We start from the raw sequence: 22,370 nt of genomic DNA, 5'->3' as shown, positions 1-22,370 counted from the left end.
ACTGAACATCAATATCTTCATTTTTAAAAGTGGCTGCTTTGATGCTCAAATATTTAGTGATGAGCTGTGATTTTTTTCCCTCACAAATCCCACAGCATTTGCCAAGCAGCACTTGCTCAGTTCCCGAATGCCATTTGAGGTCCAGGTCTGTGAGGGCACAGTGGGCCAGAGGGCAGTGAGCTCTGCCGTGGGGACATGTCAACACAGCTTCAAGGAGACTCTGCTTTTCGACTGTCCGCTCCCGTGATTTGAGATTACATGTTTATCTCCACTGCTCTCTACCAAAACCAACTAACTGATAAGCCACAGAGCTGGGAAGACAGTTTCCAAGACCACTTCTGTAACAGCAGAAACTGGTTTAATCAGGAAACACCAAGCCTTGTTCATCAATGTGCTCCTAAAATTGTGTTAAAATGGATGACACTGACGAACAGTAAGCATGAGGTCCTTCCTTCGATGACTCACAAATGTGCAGGGTTTTAGCAGGAAGCCTTAGCCTTCTTAAATTCTGGTTACGCGTATTTAGTTAATAACAAAATTTGTATCTTTTAGGATGAGAAAATTGATGCAATGTCCTTAAAGGTAATTTTTAAAAAAAATAATTTATTTATTTTTATTTTATGAGCATTGGTGTTCTCCCTGCATGCATGTCTGTGTGAGGGTGTCAGGTCCCTGGAACTGGAGTAACAGACAACCGTGAGCTGCTATGTGGTTGCTGGGAATTGAACCCGGGTCCTTCTGGAAGAGCAGTGAGTGCTCTTAACCACTGAGCCATCTCTCCAGCCCCCTTATAGGTAACTGTGTAACACTCTTCTTTGACTGGTGTTTAGAGTCAAGCCCCTAACCAAGGGATGGCAGCCAGCGAAGCCCTGCAGGCTTGGTTTCCTCAGTTGTTATTAGATGATCTTACACACACAGCTAGTTCAGCCACTAACAGCAAGTTGAGAATGGACTAGTCACAGCAAAGACAGCCATGTTTCAAACATAACCCCAAGACGGGTCCAGTCCGTTCTGCAGTACTAACTGCATACAGATCAGATGGGTTTTAAGAACCAGAGTGCCTCATCTGCCAAATCAAAGTAACACTGGGCCTAAGTTGTTTTTTCCTGCCTCCCCTGCTTACCTACAACACACTTCCATTAATGCCACCTCTCCCGCATCACAAGGTCAAGGGTGGCAGGTGGAAGTGTCAATGTCTGAGGACATCAGAACTGACAAGCGATTCTAGGATCACAGTGTACTGTGACCTTTCACTCTCATTAATTACAGAGGGAGGGAGCAGCTCATTCAGAAATTCCCTGAGAGTGGGGCAGTGCTGACCTCCATTCCCAGGGGAGCCAAAACGAAAGGATGGCCCCAGGGACAGAGCAACTGACCCTCTCTCTGCTCTGTCAATAAAATCAGGTCACTTAAAGAGGAAGCTTCACTGACTGTCAATTTCATTAAAGGGGCTGCTTTATGAAGAACACTCAAAATAAACTTTAAAATAATACTCACTGTCTAAACACACCAAAACAGTATCTCTCTCCAACTGCGTCACGTGAATGGAATCCAGCTGCTGGCTGCCTAAGTGGGGAAACGTAACAGTTAGCAACATGCTTCAGTAAACCAGGGCTCAGAAAACCAGCACAAAGTCTGACTCTCACTGTGATTTGCTCTTTAAAATATGGTGCAAACTGCATTTTGTCATGTTATCACTAAAAAAATAGCTATGTATTTCAGTTTAGGAGAACAAATGTCAGCTCTAACATGGATAATTACTACTCTTGTTCTGGAAAGGCAGATGAGGGCAAATATGGGGAAGGAAAGGAAGACACACACATCAGTTAGCTTTTGTTCTACACTTATGAGAGATGGAATCTGTCAGGTCCAAAGGAAACTCCACTTCCCCAAACCCCAAAAGTCAGTCCATATATCCAGAAATGAGCTCAACCTGGGCTACAGGAGGATTTCTGGCGGTTAGATAAAAGCCAGCATTCCTCAGGAACTTGAGAGACCAGTTTCCATCTACCAAAGGAGTCATTTCCCTTACTTCTGGCAGAAGGGACATGGCTACCTGTGGTGCGTATCAAAGCCCATGCTGGCTCCAGGCTCCCTCAGCATCACAAGTACCTACCACATATTTCAGAGTCCAGGCTGGCATCCTAGTTCTCACCTCCTCTACCCTAAACTCCCTCCAGCTCATGGGCTTCCCTCCCCACAGCTACTCACTCTCCTTCTAACCCTGCTAGTCTCGACAGACTTCTGCCACTATGCTTCCTCTACTCTCCACCCCCTGCTCTTCTCCCCTTTTTTGCAGACAGTCCCAGTCATGTCCAGTCTCCCGGCCATGTCCAGTCTCCTGGCCACGTTCAGTCTATTTCTTTCTCTCTCTGCTCTGGATTCTTCCAGGTGCCTTTGGCTGTTCTCTCTCTCCCATATCTACAATAAAAACCTTCCCCTTAACCATACCATGGAGCAGTCATGTCGTCATTTTATACAACAGGCACATGGTGCCTCTTACAGACAGACCACTGAGTAGCACAGTAGACAGCATCATCAATACAACCAATACATTATCTTTTTTTTTTTTTTTTTTTTTTTTTGGTTTTTCGAGACAGGGTTTCTCTGTGTAGCTTTGCGCCTTTCCTGGAACTCGCTTTGGAGACCAGGCTGGCCTCGAACTCACAGAGATCCACCTGGCTCTGCCTCCCAAGTGCTGGGATTAAAGGCGTGCGCCACCACCGCCCGGCCTCCAATACATTATCTTTAAGGCGATACACCAAACGTAATTTTTCTCAGCTAATCCATGTTCATTCACCCACTCAACAAATACCAAGGAGTGACCATGCAATAAAGGCTCATGCAATAAGGACTCAGAATCTGGGAAGAAGGACTCCTAGAACAGAGGGCATTTCAATGCTCCAGCTTTGCCAACTGCAGGCTCTCGGCTCACCAACAACCATGGCTGGGAGTTAGATTAACAGTGGCCTGTGAAAACGAAACCCAATGATAGGATAAAAGCTGGACTAGAAAGGGTGCCTCGCCTGTGTGCCAGGAAGATCTGATGATGACCTCTGAGGCCCGGCTCTGCTCAGGAAGTAAGTTTTGGTCTGTTTTTATTTTAGCTGGAACAATGTTAATGCTGGATATAATATGACCTCAGGCATTAGAACACAACAAAGCCTCAAAAACCAACTCAAATTCTGAGATTCAAAAGATTCAACAAATTTCTAGCCTCGAGGACTAGAGCTCCCAGAGCACCCCCTGGGAGAAAGAGGTTGTACATCGCCACCAGGGAACCATGCAATGATCGTCGGTCCTACATCAACCAGCAAACAACCTGTGTGGCTATGGATAAAGTTATTTGAGTTTTTATTGTTGTTTTTAAAACAATCGTCTTTGTGGTTGTTGTTTTCAATCCTTTTGAGACAGGGTTTCATTATGTGACTGACACTGCCTGCTCTTGCCTCTGGAGTGCCTGCATTAAAGGCATGCACCCGCATCCCAGCCCAAGCATGCTGTTTTAAACTGACCTAGAACCACTTTCTGAGTGCCACTTGCCTAACGGAACCATTTCTATCTAGACTGCTTACTTTGGCAACAGGAAGGCAATGCTACTTCACACCTTTCTGTGAGCGTCACAGGAGGCCACCCCCAACTGCAGAAGCCATTAGCCACACAGAGAAAGGCAAGGTACGGGTGCAAGTGACTTTCTTCTTCACCCCTACAGGAAACCACGGCTTGGTCCATACGGGGGGGGGGGGGGGGGGGGGGATTCAGAATTCAGGGCATGCCAGCTTGTTACATTTTCAGGAGTTGGGAGTCACATGACTTCAGGCTGTTGGTCTGAAACCGACTCTGATGGCTGTGCCACTCTTTAGGTAACCACAGCAAATGGCTGCAGCCAAGGTCATGGTGTAAAACTAGGACATCTCTGGGTCACACTGATTTGTCTCTGTAATGTGCGTGACCAAACACAGTCCTTGTGCATGCTAGTTACAGACACTACCACTGAGCTGCGTCCCAGGCTAATACTGAAAGTGACACTAATGTGGGGCCAATGTTAAGCTTTCCTAGTGGGGATGCTTAATGAGTTCTTAGAACTCAGTCTGTAAGTTATCAAAGCCAGGAGGCACCAGATGCAATACTGTAGCAGACTTCCTCACAATGTGGTGAAGTGTGACAGTGGTCTAAGAAAGCCACCACAAACCGCTTGGATTCTTTTCAAAGTGCCCTCAGAAATCAGGCTTGACCAATGACAACACACCAGCACAACCAACAGGAAAGTGAGGATTCCCTCTTATTTCATATATTCCACAGATTTAAAAGATAAATTCTTCCAAGTCCCCTCGGACAGTGCTTTCGAAAGAGACATTTAATTGTCATTAACCCGTTACCCTGGGGGGTTAGAGAACATCAGAATCATCCCTCCTCCCCAACCACAGCCCCAGACTGTCAATCATCTTCCCCATCCCTGGACTCTGCAGACTTCCTGTCTTCGCAGCCTAGTCCATTGGGCTTGCCAGGATCCTTTTCAGTGTCTACAGGTGAGAACACACGGCGTCTGTCCTTTGACTTCTCACTTGTTCCCATGTTCAAGTCAGCCTCCTTCTCGTTCTTCCCTCTACCCAGGGTCCCCATATGTAGCCTGGGTGGCCTGGCTCACTGTCCCCCACCTTCACCGGCTGAGTGCAGAGACTGTAGGTGTGTGCCATCACACCCCACACAGGTTCACATTTTTAATGGTTGAGTAATACTCCATGGTGAAGATGGACGTTTTCTTCACCTATCCATCGGCTGAAATCAATCTAGGGTGATTCCACATCTTGGTTACTGTGGAGAATGCAGCAATAACTTATGTGTGTGCAGCTCTTTCCAGCATACTGCTTTTGTTTTCTCTGGAAAGGAGGATATACCCAATTGTGTAACTGCTGGGTGATGTAGCAGTTCCATTTCTAGCCTTCGAAAGGCCTCGAACTCTTTCCATAACGGCTGCACTAACTGAATCCCAGTCAGCAGCTCCTCCCTACATTCTCACCTAGAGTTGCTACTGCTCGGTCTTGGATGGCATCTCATGACACCACTGACTTGCATTTCCCTCTTGGTTATATTTAGTGGCACTGGGTATTGTTTTCATTGGAAAAATGTACTGACTGGTTTTTCCAAACTTGAACTGTGAGAAAAACTCCCAGAGCTTTCACTGAGATACGTGTAAGAAACTTCTACATTAACCAGCCAATCGTAGAAAGAACAATAAATATTCCAGTGGAAAAGCTTGAAGGCCACTTCAGAAACTTCTATCCATGTCTGGAGAGCACACCCGCCAGTTGTAAAAGGTGGTGGTGTTGGGGAACAGGATAAACAGGACAGGGACAGAAGGGACCTTTCTTAGCTTGAGATACATAACTCTTATTTAGTAAGCCTAAAGAAAAACTGGCAACAACTCAGACTTGAAATAAAAAAAGGAAAAAGTTTCTTTAATTTATGTGTATGATGTTTGCCTGCCTGTGTGTCTGTGTACCACAAACATTGCCTGGTGCCCATGGAAGCCACAAGAGGCCATCAGACCCCCTGGACTAGAGCTGTGAGCCATCTTATAGGTGCTGGGAACTGAACCTGGGTCCTCTGCAAGAGCAGCCAGCTCTTAACCATGGAGCCATCTTTCAATTACGTCAACAACTCAGACTTTTAAATGCCAAGAATATTTAAAACTTCTTCAGTAAAATTAATTTGTGTAAAAATTCCTTGGGTAAGGGGCCAGTGAGATGCCTGCTGTCAAGCCTGATGGACTCAGTCAGGGCAATCCCTAGAACCCACACGGTGTAAGGGGAGAACTGACTCGCACAAGTACGTGTACCACCCACACCTAAAAAAAAAGTCCTTGGGCAAATGGAGATCACAACTACATATAGGGAATTTCTTGGGCTTACTTGGAACATTACACTTGCATTTTATATTTAGGAGCCCACAATGATTGAAATTAAGTCTTCTGCATCTAGTATAGGCGAAAGCATGGATAGTAACATAAAGTGAAAAACACTCACCTGCACCGATTTCTGTAAACCAGGAAGATGCAGAATTCAAGTTGATTGTCTCAAACTGAACTACTTGGTTTGACTCGGTGCCTTTGCTGATCGCTACACAAACCATGGGGTACTCCTGTTCTGGTATCACCAGCATTTCAAAGACATTCAGTGGACTTGGTAAAGGAAAATCAAAATGCTGCAATAAAAACCCAAGAGAAATAAGAGACATGTAGCAATCTTCTGTTCATACTGTGTTGAGTGAAGTCAGCTGAAAGGCTGGAGTTACCCTGTCTCATTCTACACAAGTTCGCCTCCCTGACGACGAGTGTGAGTGCCTTTGGAGAAACTTAGAGTACTGGCCATACTGCTGTTTGTGGCTAGGATGAGTCCAGAGCTTATTACTAACACTAAGTTACAGAGAAGATATTACTAAGAACATAAGACATCCCACAAACGCTCAGGGGGCCGTCCCTACAGTAGTAATTACAGCTTTAGCCTAGTGTAGTTAGTTACTCACAGTGCTTTGTCAAGAAGGAAAATGTAAGAAAGCCACATGTACCTTTATCAACATGAATTTCTGCATCGGTTCATACCACTGCAGCAGAACAATTCCAGACTGCAAAGCTCCGCAGAGGTATTTATGTCCCGTGTAAGGGTTTCTAACTGAAAAGAAAGAAAAAAGATAAAAAACCCACCCACATGCACAACACTGAATGCTTTTGTGAGAAAATAGTTCATCTAAAATGACAGCTGAACTACATTCACCTAACAGCTAGGAGGCCTGCTTTTCTTTCTTTTGAGACAGGCTCTTACTATATAGATCTGGATGGTCTGGACCTCACTGTGTAGACCAGGCTGGCCTTGAACTCACAGAGATCCCCCTGCCTCTGACTCCCAAGTGCTGAGATTACAGATGTGCACCCCCTTGCCTGCTCAAGTTATTTTTCTTTATGAAGGCAGATGCTGGTGTGAGGAAATGCCAGTGGTGTGCTGTGAATCAACTGCAGAGCAGAAGGAAACATTATTTGAAGTGACTCTTTTTAGCTGACCAACTACTGTCTTAACCAAGATGATAAGAATGGGTAGAAAATAAATGTTGCCTTTCATTTTTATTTAAACAAAAAATACCAATTGGAGATCACAGATATTTCTTTCTAAATACCTTTAATATGCTGAGTACTTAACCACGGGAATTTTTGATGAGATCTATACTGTCAGTTCTAAAACATGCAAGCTACTCTATAAACCCAAAACCTGCTTCTAAATGATCTGAAATGATAAAATCTGAGGTCCAGGGACAACTGGAACTGATACATAATGTTTCCATGACAGAGCAGCTTGAGGGACAATAAAGATAACTTACTATGTTGATCATATATGCATGTATTAATTCATTTTACTGTAACACCCTTGACTCAAATCTACAAAAATCATCTGGGTCTTTTTCTCTCTCTAGTGTGACTCCCAGCAACCACACATACAATGGTTATATGAGCAGGTACTAGCTCTAAGTTCTGCAGAACTGTGTCAAGTCTTAGGACTATAAGCTTCTAGACTTTTCTGGACCACAGATCTTGGGATGATGACAGACAGATGACTCTCCCCAGGAAGCTGAAATCTGGTTATATCGTCTCGAACTGTGGAACATCTCAGTCGGTGAATGCTTGAGTATATTGTGGTGGTTCCAGGGACTACATCACTTGGTGACATGTCACTTAAGCACAACGGTTAAATCACCTAGTGACATACGCACCACCAGGTGACACATGACTGTAGACAGGTACACTGTGGCTGAGGCGTTTGTTCTGCAGAGTATCTTTTCATGAAGATAAACACGTAAGCTCCCTTAGCAAACAAACAAACCCTGGGAGTTAGGAGTCCAAGATTAGAAGAGATTGGACCCAGGTCTGATTCTAGGTTCTATTACTCCCCTGTGACATCATCATTGTCAAGAACTGCTGAGGGATAAGTGAGATAATTATGTAGTAAGGAACATAACTGCTGCTTCAAAAGAAGTCCGTCCTCTACCATTCTTGTCCCAAGAAACAGCCGCTAAGCCTTTGGAATGCCATGCTTGAACGCCCATCATGCCTTACATCTAACAACACAATTTAGGATAGGGTCAGCAACAGCAGATAATTTTAGTATGAGGAGCTGGTCATGGCAGAAAGACCAAGAGTGTGCCTTTGGGTGGGGGCTTTGACTCACGTAGCGTCAGCTGGTCAATGGAGGGGACAGATGGGAGAATGGCCATGTGGGTCATCTCACACCTTCATGATGGAGCCTCAGTAAAAACTCAGGATGCTTGAATCAACAGCTGAGTGGCGATGCTGTGTGAACTGCCACACGGTCACACCATGAAGGACAACACTGGTGTCCACTATGCAGCAGCACCACCACGGGCAGGCCTGCACCCGCCTCACGCTCTCCTTCACACAGGGGTTTGAACCTATATTCTACTGTGCACTCATAGCCACGAACACCACTCCTGTCAGTGAGTCTGGGAGTCCTTCTAGCCAGTTTTTGAATCTGAGGGTAGCTCAGGGTTAATACCGACATGGATGATGCTAGGCCACAGCTGGTTACGCTCTTCTGCTGACTTTTCATCTTATTTGTACTAAGAGATTCCTCAGGTAATTAAAGACACTGAAAGTTGTAACCATCTAGTGGGAGAAGCAGCGTTTACTCACCTATGCAGCATTTATGGCAGCCTTTTGTATCAGGGATCTTTGTTGTTAAGGCAAACTTTCTGCAAATATAAGACAATATGAATGAACTCTATTGTGGCCTCCATATGGTGACATATGAACCAGCTCTACCAGAATCAGACAGGAAGGGGCTTAAAAAACAAAAACAAAAACGAAACACTGCCTTGGACTCTGCCTGTATATAGACTTTGATTTATAGAATGAAGAATTTGTTATAAAACTTCCATAAGTGATTTTCATGCAGGAAGCCTGAATTATTTCCAGTCTGGATGACATGTAAGTTAAGAACAGGAAGTTGTTTCACCAGACAAGGAACATCGGCAGCTTAAAAATAGACACAAATACCCTCACTCCCAGCAGGATCAAAATGGTATTCTGTACCTTGGCAGAATGCGGTCAGGAAACCTATGAGTTTGGATATGGGCAGCCAATCCTGGTTTCTTGGCTTGTTCAAACAAAGCAATAAGATTGTGAGAGTAGAGTTGAAAGGTTTTTCCTGTAAAAGAAGAAGAAGAAGAAGAAGAAGAAGAAGAAGAAGAAGAAGAAGAAGAAGAAGAAGAAGAAGAAGAAGAAGAAGAAGAAGAAGTTACTTTTACTAGAATACATTTCAGGAGAGAAAAAAGACAATTTTCAAGTAAAAGAAAATGCAGTTAGCTGGGTGTGGTGGTGCATGCCTTTAGTCCCAGGAATTAGGAGGCAGAGGCAGGCGGATCTCTGTTGAGTTCACGGCCAGCCTGGCCTACACAGTGAGTTCCAGGACAGCCAGAGCTACATAGTGAGACCCTGTCTCAAAAATATCAAAAAGAAAAAAAAAATGAAATTACCTTCTAAAATGACGAATCCAGTAATGTTCAAGGACCAAGCAAAACAGAAAAACATGTAAAAACACAACAAACAAACCTGGTTAATATTATTTTGAAAGGAATGGGTAAAATTACTTTTAAGCAAGTAGATCATTCTGTTTAGGTACATTCTCACAACTAGGTGATTTGGGAAGAACAAGTGTAAACCTGATGGATGCTAATGATGAAAGAGAAACTGTTAAACACTGGTACACACGTGTGTTACAGTTACAAGTGTACACAAAAAACAAAATTCTGTAATACTGTGATTATCTCTTTGGGACAGATCTACCCATCAGCAATCCATCAAATTACCTTCAATTTAAATTGATTGTGAATAAATTTTTAAATGTATAGATTATAATACCAGGAAAAGTGAAATAAGCCAGTACTACAAGCCCTAGTATAGTAAGGTACAGCCCATACATAGCCAATTGTAGCCATGCTTAACAGGAGAGACATGTAAACATCATCTGATTCCTCACAAATGGTGCGACAGAGTAACAGCACTTACTCTTTTACTAGCAGAAACACATTACACAGGTATTTCATCCTCACAACTGTGTTTTCTCAGAACAGAAACATTCTGGCCAACACAGCACCTTTCTTTTCTCTCTATACTCACCGACTATCTCTGATACCTATGCTCTTTCCATTTTAGGAGTAACTCTAACTGCACTACAGAAATGAACTAATCATAAACGACTTCCCGCTATCCCATTTTATTTCATGAAAATATAAGGTGTACTATGTGCAGTTTTAAATGTGCAAGTGTCTTTATGTCTGAAGACAGCTACATCTAATGATAAAAGTAGCAAGTGTTAAGAAAAGTTATTCTATGTACAAAATTCAGAATCGCTGCTCAGATGTGCAGCAGGAGGGCTTGGTAGACTAGGAGGCCCAGGTGTGAGAGGCCAAGGCAGTTTCCATTGGGGCTCATGGAGGTAAAGCAGAAGACAAAGAGTGGATCCCTTTCACCGAGATGGACTGCCTGGTCAAGGACATGAAGGTCAAATCCCTGGAGGGCCACCTGCCTCTCCCTGCCATCAAGGAATCTGCAGTCACTGATTTTTCCTGAGCATTCCTCCAGGATGAGGTTCTAAGATCATGCCAGTACAGAAGGAGACTCAGGGCAATGAGCCAGCTTCAGGGCTTGTCACTACTGGGACTACAATGCTCATGCTGGTCTTGGTGTTAAGTGCTCTAAGGAGGTAGCCACTGCCATTCAAGGGGCCATCATCTTGGTCAAGCGTACACACTGTCCCATCTGGAGAGACTACTGGGGTACCAAGATAGGCAAACCCCACACCCCGTCATGCAAGGTGACAGGCCACTGTTTGTGATGGCCCACAGATACTCTCTAGTGAGACCTTACTCAGTGTCTGAGCTTGCTTTCTCCAGTAGGGCTGCATAATGGGATGATTTGGCCACAGGGGTGGTTACCAGGTGTTTTGAAAGGTCTACACTTGGTTGTACATTGTGCTTTGATCTTGAACGGGTGTGGTCTTTTGCCTTGCCCGTTGGCATTGTATAAAAAGCCCTTTGGAATAAACCTTGAGGCAACTGTGTATTGATCCAGGGACCTCCCGAAACTATCCAGTGTCTCTGTCTTTCTTGGCATCTCCTTCTATCTTTCTATCTAATACTTCCTCATTCCTCTCTCCTCCCCACAAGAACCCTTGACAGGTCGGAGCTGGATCTGATAGACTCTCATGACTACTGCTCTCTGCTGGTGTGCTTCATCCTGCTCCCAGAGGCCCGGGCAGCATCTCTGCTCCTGTGCCCAAGAAACTGCTGCTGATGGCCGGTATTGATGACTGCTGCACATCAGCCAGGGGCTACATGTCACCCTGGGCAACTTCGCCTCTGATGTCATATCCAACACCTACAGCTACTTGACCCACACCTGGAAGGAGACTGTTCACCAAGTCTCCCTATCAGGAATTCACTGACCATCATGTGAAAACCCACACCAGAGCCTGGGCTCCAGCTATGGCTCCCACATAGGGGTTTTATGCCAGAAAAAGAAACTGAATTAAGTCTGCTAAAAAATTCAGAAGTCATTCAAACAGAATTGGGCTTGTTTCCTTTCACAAGAGTAATATATGAATATTTACTAAATGAAATAAAAAATGACAGGCTAATCATTAATTAAAACCAAAGAGAGCAGCGGTTCTCAACCTGGGGGTTATGACCTCTGTGGAGGATGGAATGACCCTTTCAGAAGGGTTGTCTAAGACCATCGGAAAATACAGATATTTACATTATGATTCATAACAATAGTAAAATTACAGTTACAAAGTAGAAATGAAAATAATTTTGTGGCTGGGGGGTCACCTCAACATGAGGATCTGTATTAAAGGGTCACAGCGTTAGGAAGGTGGAGAACCACTGCTTTAGAGGACTCCACTTCTTAAGTCATTTACACACAAGGCTGTATTTTTATAAACATTGTTATTAGCTCAAATACAGGGAGGAATAATAATTAGCTGTCTTGTACTGCTGTGGGATGTTCTGTATGTTAAATGTGTTGTTCTGATTGGTTAATAAATAAAACACTGATTGGCCAGTAGCCAGGCAGGAAGTATAGGTGGGACAAGGAGAGAGAATAATTCTGGAAAGTGGAAGGCTGAGTCAGGAGACGCTACCAGCCACAGCCATGAGAAGATGTTAAGATACTGGTAAGCCACGAGCCACGTGGCAACTTATAGATGTATAGAAATGGGTTAATTTAAGATAGAAGAACAGCTAGCTAGAAGCCTGCCATGGCCATACAGTTTGTAAACAATATAAGTCTCTGTGTGTTTACTTGGTTGGGTCTGAGCAGCTGCGGGACTGGCGGGTGAGAGAGAATTGTCCTGACCATGGGCCAGGAAGGAAAACTCTAGCTACATTGTACTACAAATGGAAATCAGTCAGTCCGTCTCCAGGCAGCTATGTAAGTCTAATGTGTGAGAAAATACTGTTTGGTGGGTGTGGTTTCCAAGCCCACGCCAGCCCTAGTCTCTCTCTGTCTAGGGATCAGGATGCGGCTCTCAGCTACTGCTCCAGTGCCTCCCTGCATGCCACCATGTCCTGCCATGATGATGGACTAACCCTCTGAAACTGTAAGCCACCCACAGTAAAATGCTTTCCTTTATAAGAATTGTTTTGGTCATGGTGTCTCTTCACAACAGTAGAACAGTGACTAAGACAGTGGGTAAGAGTTACAAGAAAAAAGTCTAAAGATGTAGTAACTTATCCAGTCCTCTCATTACCACCAGCTACCAAAAGACTGACAATGCTAAGATCAGAACAGGCTGCTCTAGAATCTCCTTGTTTAGATAAGCTGAGTGTGTGTGTGTGTGTGTGTGTGTGTGTGTGTGTGTGTGTGTGTATGTAGGTGTGTGTGCTTGAGTGCATGTGTGAGTACAGATCCATGTGCATGTGTAGGCCAGAGGTCAACACTGAATGTTGTTCTTTAGTCGATGAGACAAGTTCTCTCCATGGTCCGAACTCGCCTACCAGGCTGGGCCTGCTGCCGAGTGAGCCAGCCCCACTACACCTACCTTTCTACATGGATGCTGGGGACAGAACGCAGGTCCTCCTGCTTGTTGGAAAGCTCTCTACAGACTGAGCTATGCATCTCCCTAGACCCCTGGATGAGAAGACTCTAAAGCATCAGTCTGAGGTACTTCACTTGTGGTCCAGAACAACATGTGTATAAGACTTCACAATTTACTTAGCACTTTAGGCTGTTGCTTTATTTAACCCTCACAATAATCTCATGAGGCTGTTTGGTTGTTGTTGTTGTGTTTTGCTTGGCTCTCTGCTTCCTCCCACTGCACTGCCAATGCTCTCAGGCAGCCAGGGCGCAGCCTGCAGGGGTGCAGGTTGTGGAAGGAAACGGGCTCAGATCACCGGTGTTCCCCCCCCAGTGTCCCGATGCTGGGGAAGGGGTGGGAATGCCGTCCTCACGGAAGATGGGATCCTCTCTCAAACAGCAAACGCACTGTCACGCACTGTACTAAATTTCATTTCTCTGCCTGCCTATGGTTTTCACCATCACACATACCTGACAATGACATCAGCGTGTTATTGATGACGTAGAGCCATGTACATTTCCGTGGAAACAACTGAGGAGGAGGAGGAGGAGGAGGAGGAAGAAGAAGATTATTAAACTGTACACCTTTGATTCTCTCCTCTTACCCTGCCCCCAAATCCCAACACAGTAAAGTGGTGCTGCCGGGGGCAGGACTCAGTGGCAGAGCATGGGCTTGGCTGCACAGGGCCCTGGGATTAGTCCTCAGTACTGTGCAAAGCTAAACCGAAGGCACTAGAAAAAGTTTGGTAACTTCTTTGGGAAAAGTACTAAACCTTAAGAGAAAAAAAAAAAAACTTTTAACATGAACAACCCTTTAAATATTTAAACCACAAAAAACCAAGATTAGAACCCATATAAATGGATTTAAAATTATGATACTTCTTTTATCCAATTTGTTCAAACTAATTCTGTAAGTTAAAATTTTTATTACCTGTTCCATAGTTGCTTCATGTAGCTCATTGAGATTCAATGTGTAAATACCATCTTCGGTTCCAAAAATAATGTACTGATCTATAAGAGCAAGTTGCCAGAATTTATTATCATTTTCTGAAATTGTACTCTCAGATAAGAGCTATATGTAGTGATGATATTTAGCATTAGATGGCCACACATTCACCAAAGGACAAGCATTTTTTAACATTCATGCTACCATGTCTCTTTCCCATGTTTTAGAAAGTAAATATAAGTTGTGTAAGACTTTAACTCAATGCTGCCTTCCAACTGAATTTTAAACTGTTATAGTAGTACATTTTTGCAAGACACTCCAAATACTAAAATATACCTTAAAATATAAACTGTAAGCCATGACACAGCACAAATAATGAACACACGTTTTTGTTCAGATGTTGGTTTCTAAATACTATTACCACTAAAAAGAACCAGAGCTTCTTGGAGCAAAGACTGATTCTGAGGAAGGAAAGCTGAAACTGCTAGGAAAGTGAGGGACTGTCCCCACACTGCAGGAGAGAGACAGGAAAGTGAGGGACTGTCCCCACACTGAAGGAGACAGGAAAGTGAGGGATTGTCCCCACACTGAGGGAGACAGGCACTGCCATTGCCCATAAATCCTGGAAAAATGTAAGTGTCCAAAGAAGTCACAGTGTAGATGCATCTTACTGAACATGGACTCCAACATCCAAACTGACGAAATTGACATGGAATTTTAAACTGAATGTTAGATTGGAGAAATTAAAATGAGTGGAGACAGCAGGATATAAATATGGAGAAGTTTCCTGATTTATTTATTTATTTATTTGAGACATCGTCTCAGTATAGCCCAGACTGATCTTGAATTGTTTCTTTTTCTTTTTCTTTTTTTTTTTTTTTTTTGGTTTTTCGAGACAGGGTTTCTCTGTGTAGCTTTGCGCCTTTCCTGGATCTCGCTCTGTAGACCAGGCTGGCCTTGAACTGACAGAGATCCGCCTGCCTCTGCCTCCCGAGTGCTGGGATTAAAGGCGTGCACCGCCACCGCCAGGCTGAATTGTTTCTTTTTCATGCCCACTCACACCCCTAAGCTAAGCTATGAGCACAAAACCCCTTTACTCCTAAATATTCCCGTGTGTATTTTTTTTAAACACGTTTTATACAACCATAGAACACTGAGACTGAAACAGGAATTCCCACTGCCTACAGACCTCAATGGCTGGTTAGGAACTAACGTCTCTTGTCCTTACAGATGAAGGACACAACAGCTGTGCTATCCCGTTAGCCTCCTTTACAAGAACCATTCCTGTACACTGTTCAATTTTAACGCACTTGAACCAAAGCCGACCGACTTACTTCCTTGTCACAAGGCTCTTTAGTACCTAAGGTGATAATTTTAGAGCTAACAACCTCAATTCACTAATTATAAATACCTTCTGTACAGTAAACATTTTATAGGAGGTATATATACAATTCAGAACTTGTACCTTTTGTATCAGGGTGTATCCAGGATGTTGCACAATTAATTTTCAAAGGGCAGCCATCAAATACTTTTGAAAAACATGCTCCCATCTTGTTTATAAAGAAAGAAATATGGCTTATTTTATTACATAATTTTAATATTCTTAGAAAATCAGGCAATGTCAAACTCTTTTTTAGAAACTTGGGGTTTTATCTCAAAACAAAATACAGATTTTAACACAGTTAAACTTTTTCTACCAAGAGTCCCAGTCTTCCCTTTCTTTCCATTTTAGGGTCAAAGTACCAAATTTACCAAACATCTACGTATTTAACGAGCTGCAGGATTTTAAGTTATTACTTCAGGACTAACACGAAAGTGAACTAGTACTTGATTTCCTTCAGCACCACTGCAGTGATCAGAACAGCAGTGTAAGTCTAGAGTATGTGCAACAGACAAAAAGAGCAAGTCTGTATTCTAGACGTTAACTAAATCAGTGAGGACAGTTCACAAAGCACCCCGTGCCCACGGTTGGCAGTACCACCTCACAGATACATCACACCGTGAGATGACAGAGAAGTGCTACCTAAACTGCCTTCCTTCTTCTCACTGGACATAGTTCAAGGTGAGAACGGCTTCTTAAGGAAGAAGGCCCGGTATCAACACCACATGAAAATTAAACTGCTGCCTAGATGCTAATCTGAGAACCCACTGACAGAATTTATGAATTCTCAATTTTGTTTTTCTTTTTGTTTTTTCTCCCTCCCTCCCTCCTTCCTTCTCTCTCTTTCCTTCCTTCCTTCCTCTCTCCCTTTCAATATCTGATTGCTTGGATGTAGCCTGGAACTCACTATGTGGGCCAGGCTGACCTTGAACCCATGATCCTTCTGCCTTAGTCTATGGAGTGCTAAGATTATAGACCTGCTGTTACACCCAACTTGGTCTCCACATTTTAACCATGTCACTCAAATTGGAGTATGTGATTTGACTACAGCACATTCAAATCTACCTACCAACTTTATATTCCACAATATTATTTCTTTTAGTGGTTCAATGTACTTGACAGGAAATCTACTACTACTGCTTTTAAAGAGATTAAAAAAAAATCAGCAAACAGGTCACATAAACAGTCCTTACCAAAACTTTTGGGGTGGGTGGAAGGCCATTGATGGTTGGTTTCTGTGAAAAAAAAAATTTAAAGTAATTTTTAATAATGTAAGAAACCCTAGGTTTAAAAATAGAACTTTAGTCATTTGCTGTTTCAGTTATTACAATACTTATTTTAAAGTTATTTTAATTTTATGTACATGAGTGTTTTGCCTGCATGTATGTATATGCAACATGCTTGTGCCTGGTGTCTGCGGAGGCCAGAAGAGGGTGTCAGATCCCCTGGGACTGAAATGGTTGAGAGCTGTCACATGGGTGTGGGAATTGAACCCAGGCCCCCTGGAAGAGAAGCCAGTGCTCTCTACATATAAAGGAAAATCTTTTGTGTTGTCTACCTGACCCAACCCTCTGAGCTCCAGTGATCTTTCCGCTCCAGCCTCCCGTGAGGCGGGACCACATCCCACGCCACCATGCTCAAGTCTAGTTACCTGAGTCCTTACTCCTGCCCTCTCCCCATGAAAACCCGTTAGTTACACTTAGTTATACCAATGGCTGAGTGCCCGCTGTACTCACAGGAAAGTCCCTCTTGTCCTTCTTTCGAGGTAACTGCGGAGCCTGTGCTGATCCCTCCGTGTTTTCGCTCATCAGTTTTGAGATGCCATCACCATTTCCTAAGGAAACCGTGGGTAAGGTTGAATGAGCACACACAGAAGAACATTCTCTGAAGAGCAACCTTTCTTTCCCCCATCCTTCCCCTTCCTCTTGGGGTTGTCTCTGCGGGAGCACATTTCTGTCAGAGGAGTTCTTTACCGCTGCTCCTGTCCTCCAGACTCTTAGTGTGCACTGTGTCCTTAGTCATGCTCTTAAATTATGCCAGACATACTGCGAGCAAAATGAAATCCAGCCCGCTGGCCGTGGCACTCAAGATCTTCCCAACAGAGTTTCAGTCTACCTGCAGTCCAACCTTCTCATGCCCTATCAGACTGCTTCAAACACGAGACAGACATTTCTGCATCAGTGTATTTGTCCAGCCCTTCTTATTCTCCAAGACTGCCTAAGCACTGGCTCTCCCTTCTGTAGTTCAAGCCCTTTACCACCGTCCACAGCCCAGCCCACTATCCTCCATCCTCGCCTCCCTCCGAGATGCAGGGCTCCACCCCACACTAGTGTCCTTCTCCACTCTCGTCATCTGTTTCTTTTGATTAATTACAAAGACCTGTCTTTTTGTTTGTTTGTTTGTTTTTTGAGACAGGATTTCTGGAACAGGACCAGGCTGGCTTTGAACCGAGGTCTGCCTGCCTCTGCCTCTCGAGTGCTGGGATGACAGGTAAGCAGCACCAGACTCAGCTATCTTTTGTAATGTTGTGTGTGCACAGCCTCCGACTCTTGGAGGGCAGGAACATGGGCACTTCCTCTGGCTCCTAACATTACTAAGGGACTGAATTATGTTGAAATGGTCTGAAGATATTACAGTCATAGGTGTGTAATTAAAGCACAGAAACACAGGTTTGAACTGCAAAGGACTGACTAAAGAAAAAGGTATTATTACAGCCGGGAAGAGAAGGGCCCTCCTTCCCACCTGTCTGGCCCTTCCAGACCACGGCATCCAGCTGCACTGCGGGGCAGCCGGCATGCTGCTCATACCTACAGAGGATGCCTCTGCTACGGGAAGGCAACTTGGACTGCTCTGTCTTCTGAGAACTGGAGGTGCTCTGGTCTCCGGGTCAGGGCACCGTTTCACGGTTGCTGACTTCTCTTCATCTAGGAGGCTGTCTTCGGGGTAACTGTTTATCCTGGGCTAATGACAGAAGGAAAAGAAGCACTCTATAAACATCACAGTAATCTTCAGCACAGTACTCAAGTGAGTCACTGCTCAACAGAACTATGAACTTAACATGTGGGTTTGAAAATGAGTCCCAACCCCAAATCATAAAACTTTTATAACCAATAAAATTATGTAAGCAGTTGTTAAGTATTTAACAAGCAGAAACTGACAATGACTTAATGAAGAATGATTCTACTGAAATGTCAAATTATAGCAATAAAAGATGATGATAAATATACTTTATATCTCCCACCATGCAAACATTTTTCCAAAAGAGCAAAAACCTATTTCTCTCTGGCATCTATTATATTATAATAGTATATATAATAAGTGTGTGTATCTATACACACACACACACACACACACACACACACACACACACACACACACACACTTATACTATATAAGTATATTATTTCACACAAAATCTTTGTTATGTTCTTTATATTTCCCTATCTACCTTCTAAAGAAAATTAATAAACTTAAAAATTTGAACAAAGTCAATGAAATTATTTTTAAAATGCGATTATGTAAAGTAGGATTTATCGTTCAAAATCCTTCAGCAGCTCACCTTAGGAGGTAGGGGAGGTGGCATTGCACGCTTAGAGGTTGATCTAGTCAGAGAGGAAAACTCAATTTAGATGGTCACACACGGCTGTAACACAGACGACACTATCAAACCCGCACTCAGAAGTTTACAGACAGAGGCTCTGAGACCAACAGAGCCTGCCGCAAACCTATCACCTCGGAGTCTAAGACTGCATCAGCACAGTTAAAAGAACTACAAGGTGGCAAAGTCTCTTCCAGTTGCATTTTGCTGCCTTTAATGTGTAATTCAAATTAGATTAAGCTTAATAGAGGAAGATAAATGCAGGTTCTGGGTGCAGCTCAGGGCCAGGGCACATGGTTAGGATGGACAAGGCTCTGCTTTCGTTTCCCATCGACAAAATGAACAAACAAAACCCTCCACTCTCTCGGAGCCTGTGGAGCCCTGCCTGGGACAGAACTTCAGAAGAGCAGGTGCGTGTTTGGAAGGGGGAGGGTGCAAGCCACTTTGCTGGCAATAGCAGGGTCCCCAGAAACAAGGGTACATACAGAGTCTTTTTAAAATGAGAGGTGTTGATGCTCGAGGGGAAATGGAGTTTTACTTCAGCAAAAGATGTGCTGATGTGTATAAGGCAAAGAACAGTGCTGGGAGGCCTGGAAGCAAACCAACAGAACCTGGGTGACCTGGGAGAGGTAACTCATGTGCATGGGAACTGTAACATGGTGCATGTTACACTCTAAGCTACCGTTTTGCTAAAGCACTGTACACAGAATACATGTGATGCTGTATCCCTAAAGGATTTAAACTAATAAAAAGCAAATAAACACAATTAAAAAATAAAATTAAAAATAAAATCGGAAACGTCCCACCACGAGTGGGCTATGGAGGCACAGGTCTGTAATCCTAGCACCACCATGGCAGAGGCAAGGTGAACAGGGGACTCAAGGCCAGCCTGGGCTACATGAGATCCTGCCTTAAAAAACAAAAAACAAACAAACAACACTCCTCCCAACCCAAACATCAACAACAATCACATGAGAATAAAAGCAAACAAACAAAACCAAAACAACCGACAATGAAATTCAGAATTCTGGAGCCCGTGAATGCATGCTATTAACCCTTTGTTGCTGAAGGGAGGCCAATAGGGAACGTTGACAAAGGGACACTTGGAAGACCCTCTGAACCAGACCCTGCAGTTAAGAGCGCAGGTGACCAGTGGGCACCAAGTCCGAGAGGCAGTGGCAGCTCAGCGGTCACGTGCGCTTCTCCAGAGTCTTTTCAGTGGAGCAGGAAACTGCCAGGGCTTGCGGTTCCATTCACAAAGACTGTACTCTACAGCAGGGGTTGGCAAACCTTCTGACGAAGGCCAGGTACTAACTATGATCTCTTCAGATGGCGTGCAGCAGCCACAACTCTACTGAGAGTGTGAAAGCAGCTATAAACAGCACAGAAAGTGATTAATATGCCTGTGTTCTAACACACCTTTACTGACACTGGTATTTTAATTTCAAGCAATCTTTTCATCCAACAAAATATTATTCTTTTATTTTTATTCATTCAAAATGCAAATACCCTCTTTTAACTTAAAATTTTATTTATTCATTTTATGTGTATGTGTGCACATATATATGCACCTGAGGATGTGTGTGTGTGTGTGTGTGTGTGTGTGTGTGTGTTCCATATGTGTGTAGTGCTTGCAGAGGTCAGAAGAGGGCATTGGCTTCTCTGAAAATGGAATTATAGGCAGTTGTGAGCTGCCGGATGTGGATGCTGGAACATGGATGCTGGAACTAAACCCTTACTATACCGGAACTAAACCCTTACTGCTGAGCCATCTTTCCACACTCTTCCTCCTCTCCTCCTGCTTCTCCCCTCCTCTCCCCCCAAACACCATTCTCAGTGAATGGGCAGCAGCTAGACTGGACCCCCAGGCTGTAGTTTGCCAACCTCAGCTCTGCTGACCTCACCCGGGGACCCAGAAGTCTACATTTTCAACGAATCTCTAGGTAACTGAAATGCACAAACATGTAAACAATTCAATGACTCACTGAGGCCAGCCCCTCAATTCACTGCTGAATAAAGACAGGTCTAGAATATGAAGAAACTACATTAGAGAAGCAGAATGGAGGTTTTCTGACCACCACTACAGTATTTTCCCCCAATGACATCTTTCAGTACATTATCATTACACACACTATGTGCTGACTAAAACAAAAACCACACCAGGAATGGTGGCACATACCTGCAACTCCAGTACTTGGGAGGCAGAGCCAGGAGGATGGCTGTAAGTTCAAGGCCAGCCTGGCCTAACTAGGAAGTGCCAAGCAATCCAGGGCTACATAATACGATCCTCTTACAAAGCAAACAATTGAAAAACAAAACAAAAAACAAACTGAAGAAAATAAACAAAAATCCCCCCAAACAGAAGAGACCCTTTAAAAATCTTACGAATAGTTCATGATGCTTTTTGTCAATAATAAGTCAAAGCTCTACACTGACAACTTTAAGGCAAATCCCCATAAAAGCCGTTCACATACTCAAGTCATTAATTAGAAAACAACTTACCTGCCTGTATTTGCACCATCCACAAAAGGATTCCAATGTAACATAAAATTTGGGTCTGATGGTAGTCCCTGTGCAGGTCACAGTTTAAAATGTTACTTTCACAGACACTAATCAAGTTACTATCAACCATCTGATTTACTATTACGCGTCAGCCATCTTATCTGGTTCAAGAAATCCCCCAGCGCTGTGGCTGTTAGCTATCATGGCATCCAACCAGGTGTTACGTCTCCACAATTTGTCCTGTCATTCGACACATTTAGAGAAATGACTCATCACCATTTGATATAAACTTAAGAACACCCCCACATCTGCTAAATAAAGCTTTGCATCTGAAAACCAAAATCAAACAAAACAAAACAACCTACAGAAATCTGAATTATCTGCATAACTCCATCAGCCAGGACAACTAAATAACCCATTAACAAGCACGCAAAATGCCGGTGCATACAGAAGCCAGCAGTGAGAAGAATGCCCTTTAAAATCCGCTATAAACTGTACTCCTCCCACCCCCACCCCAGGACGGTGTTTCTTTTTATTGCCCTGACTGTCCTGGAACTAACTCTGTAGAGCAGGCCGCCTGCCTCTGCCTCCTTAGTGCTGGGATTAAAGGTGTGTGCTACCACCACCTGGCCTTGAAACTGCACTTATATTGATTAAAAAGAAGTATACATTAAGGAACCTTCTAGGCCAATCCTACCAATATCTTATTTATTTATTCCTTTATATACATATACTTAATTTCTTAAAATATATCTCACTCTAAGTTTTCTCCAATTTTAACATGGAAATGTTTTAAAGTCAC

At 43.6% G+C, this 22,370-nt stretch overlaps 1 protein-coding gene across 1 annotated transcript in view; it reads right to left on the bottom strand.

Annotated features, from left to right (window-relative positions):
• Map4k5 (mitogen-activated protein kinase kinase kinase kinase 5) overlaps positions 1 to 22,370 on the bottom strand; it is a 93,764-nt gene that overhangs the window by 9,395 nt on the left and 61,999 nt on the right. The window contains exons 15-27 of the mRNA XM_052739661.1: positions 21,569 to 21,636; positions 19,028 to 19,070; positions 18,276 to 18,429; positions 17,205 to 17,302; positions 16,662 to 16,703; positions 15,553 to 15,637; positions 14,073 to 14,152; positions 13,613 to 13,673; positions 9,098 to 9,212; positions 8,699 to 8,757; positions 6,568 to 6,671; positions 6,027 to 6,204; positions 1,498 to 1,566 (exon numbers count right to left, since the gene is read on the bottom strand). Coding sequence (XP_052595621.1) covers positions 1,498 to 1,566; positions 6,027 to 6,204; positions 6,568 to 6,671; positions 8,699 to 8,757; positions 9,098 to 9,212; positions 13,613 to 13,673; positions 14,073 to 14,152; positions 15,553 to 15,637; positions 16,662 to 16,703; positions 17,205 to 17,302; positions 18,276 to 18,429; positions 19,028 to 19,070; positions 21,569 to 21,636 — 1,156 coding nt within the window. The remainder of the gene's footprint in view (positions 1 to 1,497; positions 1,567 to 6,026; positions 6,205 to 6,567; positions 6,672 to 8,698; positions 8,758 to 9,097; positions 9,213 to 13,612; positions 13,674 to 14,072; positions 14,153 to 15,552; positions 15,638 to 16,661; positions 16,704 to 17,204; positions 17,303 to 18,275; positions 18,430 to 19,027; positions 19,071 to 21,568; positions 21,637 to 22,370) is intronic.

The sequence above is a fragment of the Peromyscus californicus genome, unplaced genomic scaffold (assembly GCF_007827085.1).
Source record: "Peromyscus californicus insignis strain IS unplaced genomic scaffold, ASM782708v3 Scaffold_15__1_contigs__length_86483966, whole genome shotgun sequence".
In the NCBI taxonomy this organism is placed as follows: Eukaryota; Metazoa; Chordata; class Mammalia; order Rodentia; family Cricetidae; genus Peromyscus; species Peromyscus californicus.
Note: the sequence above shows the minus strand (reverse complement) of the source record. Positions and strands in the feature narration are given on the sequence as shown.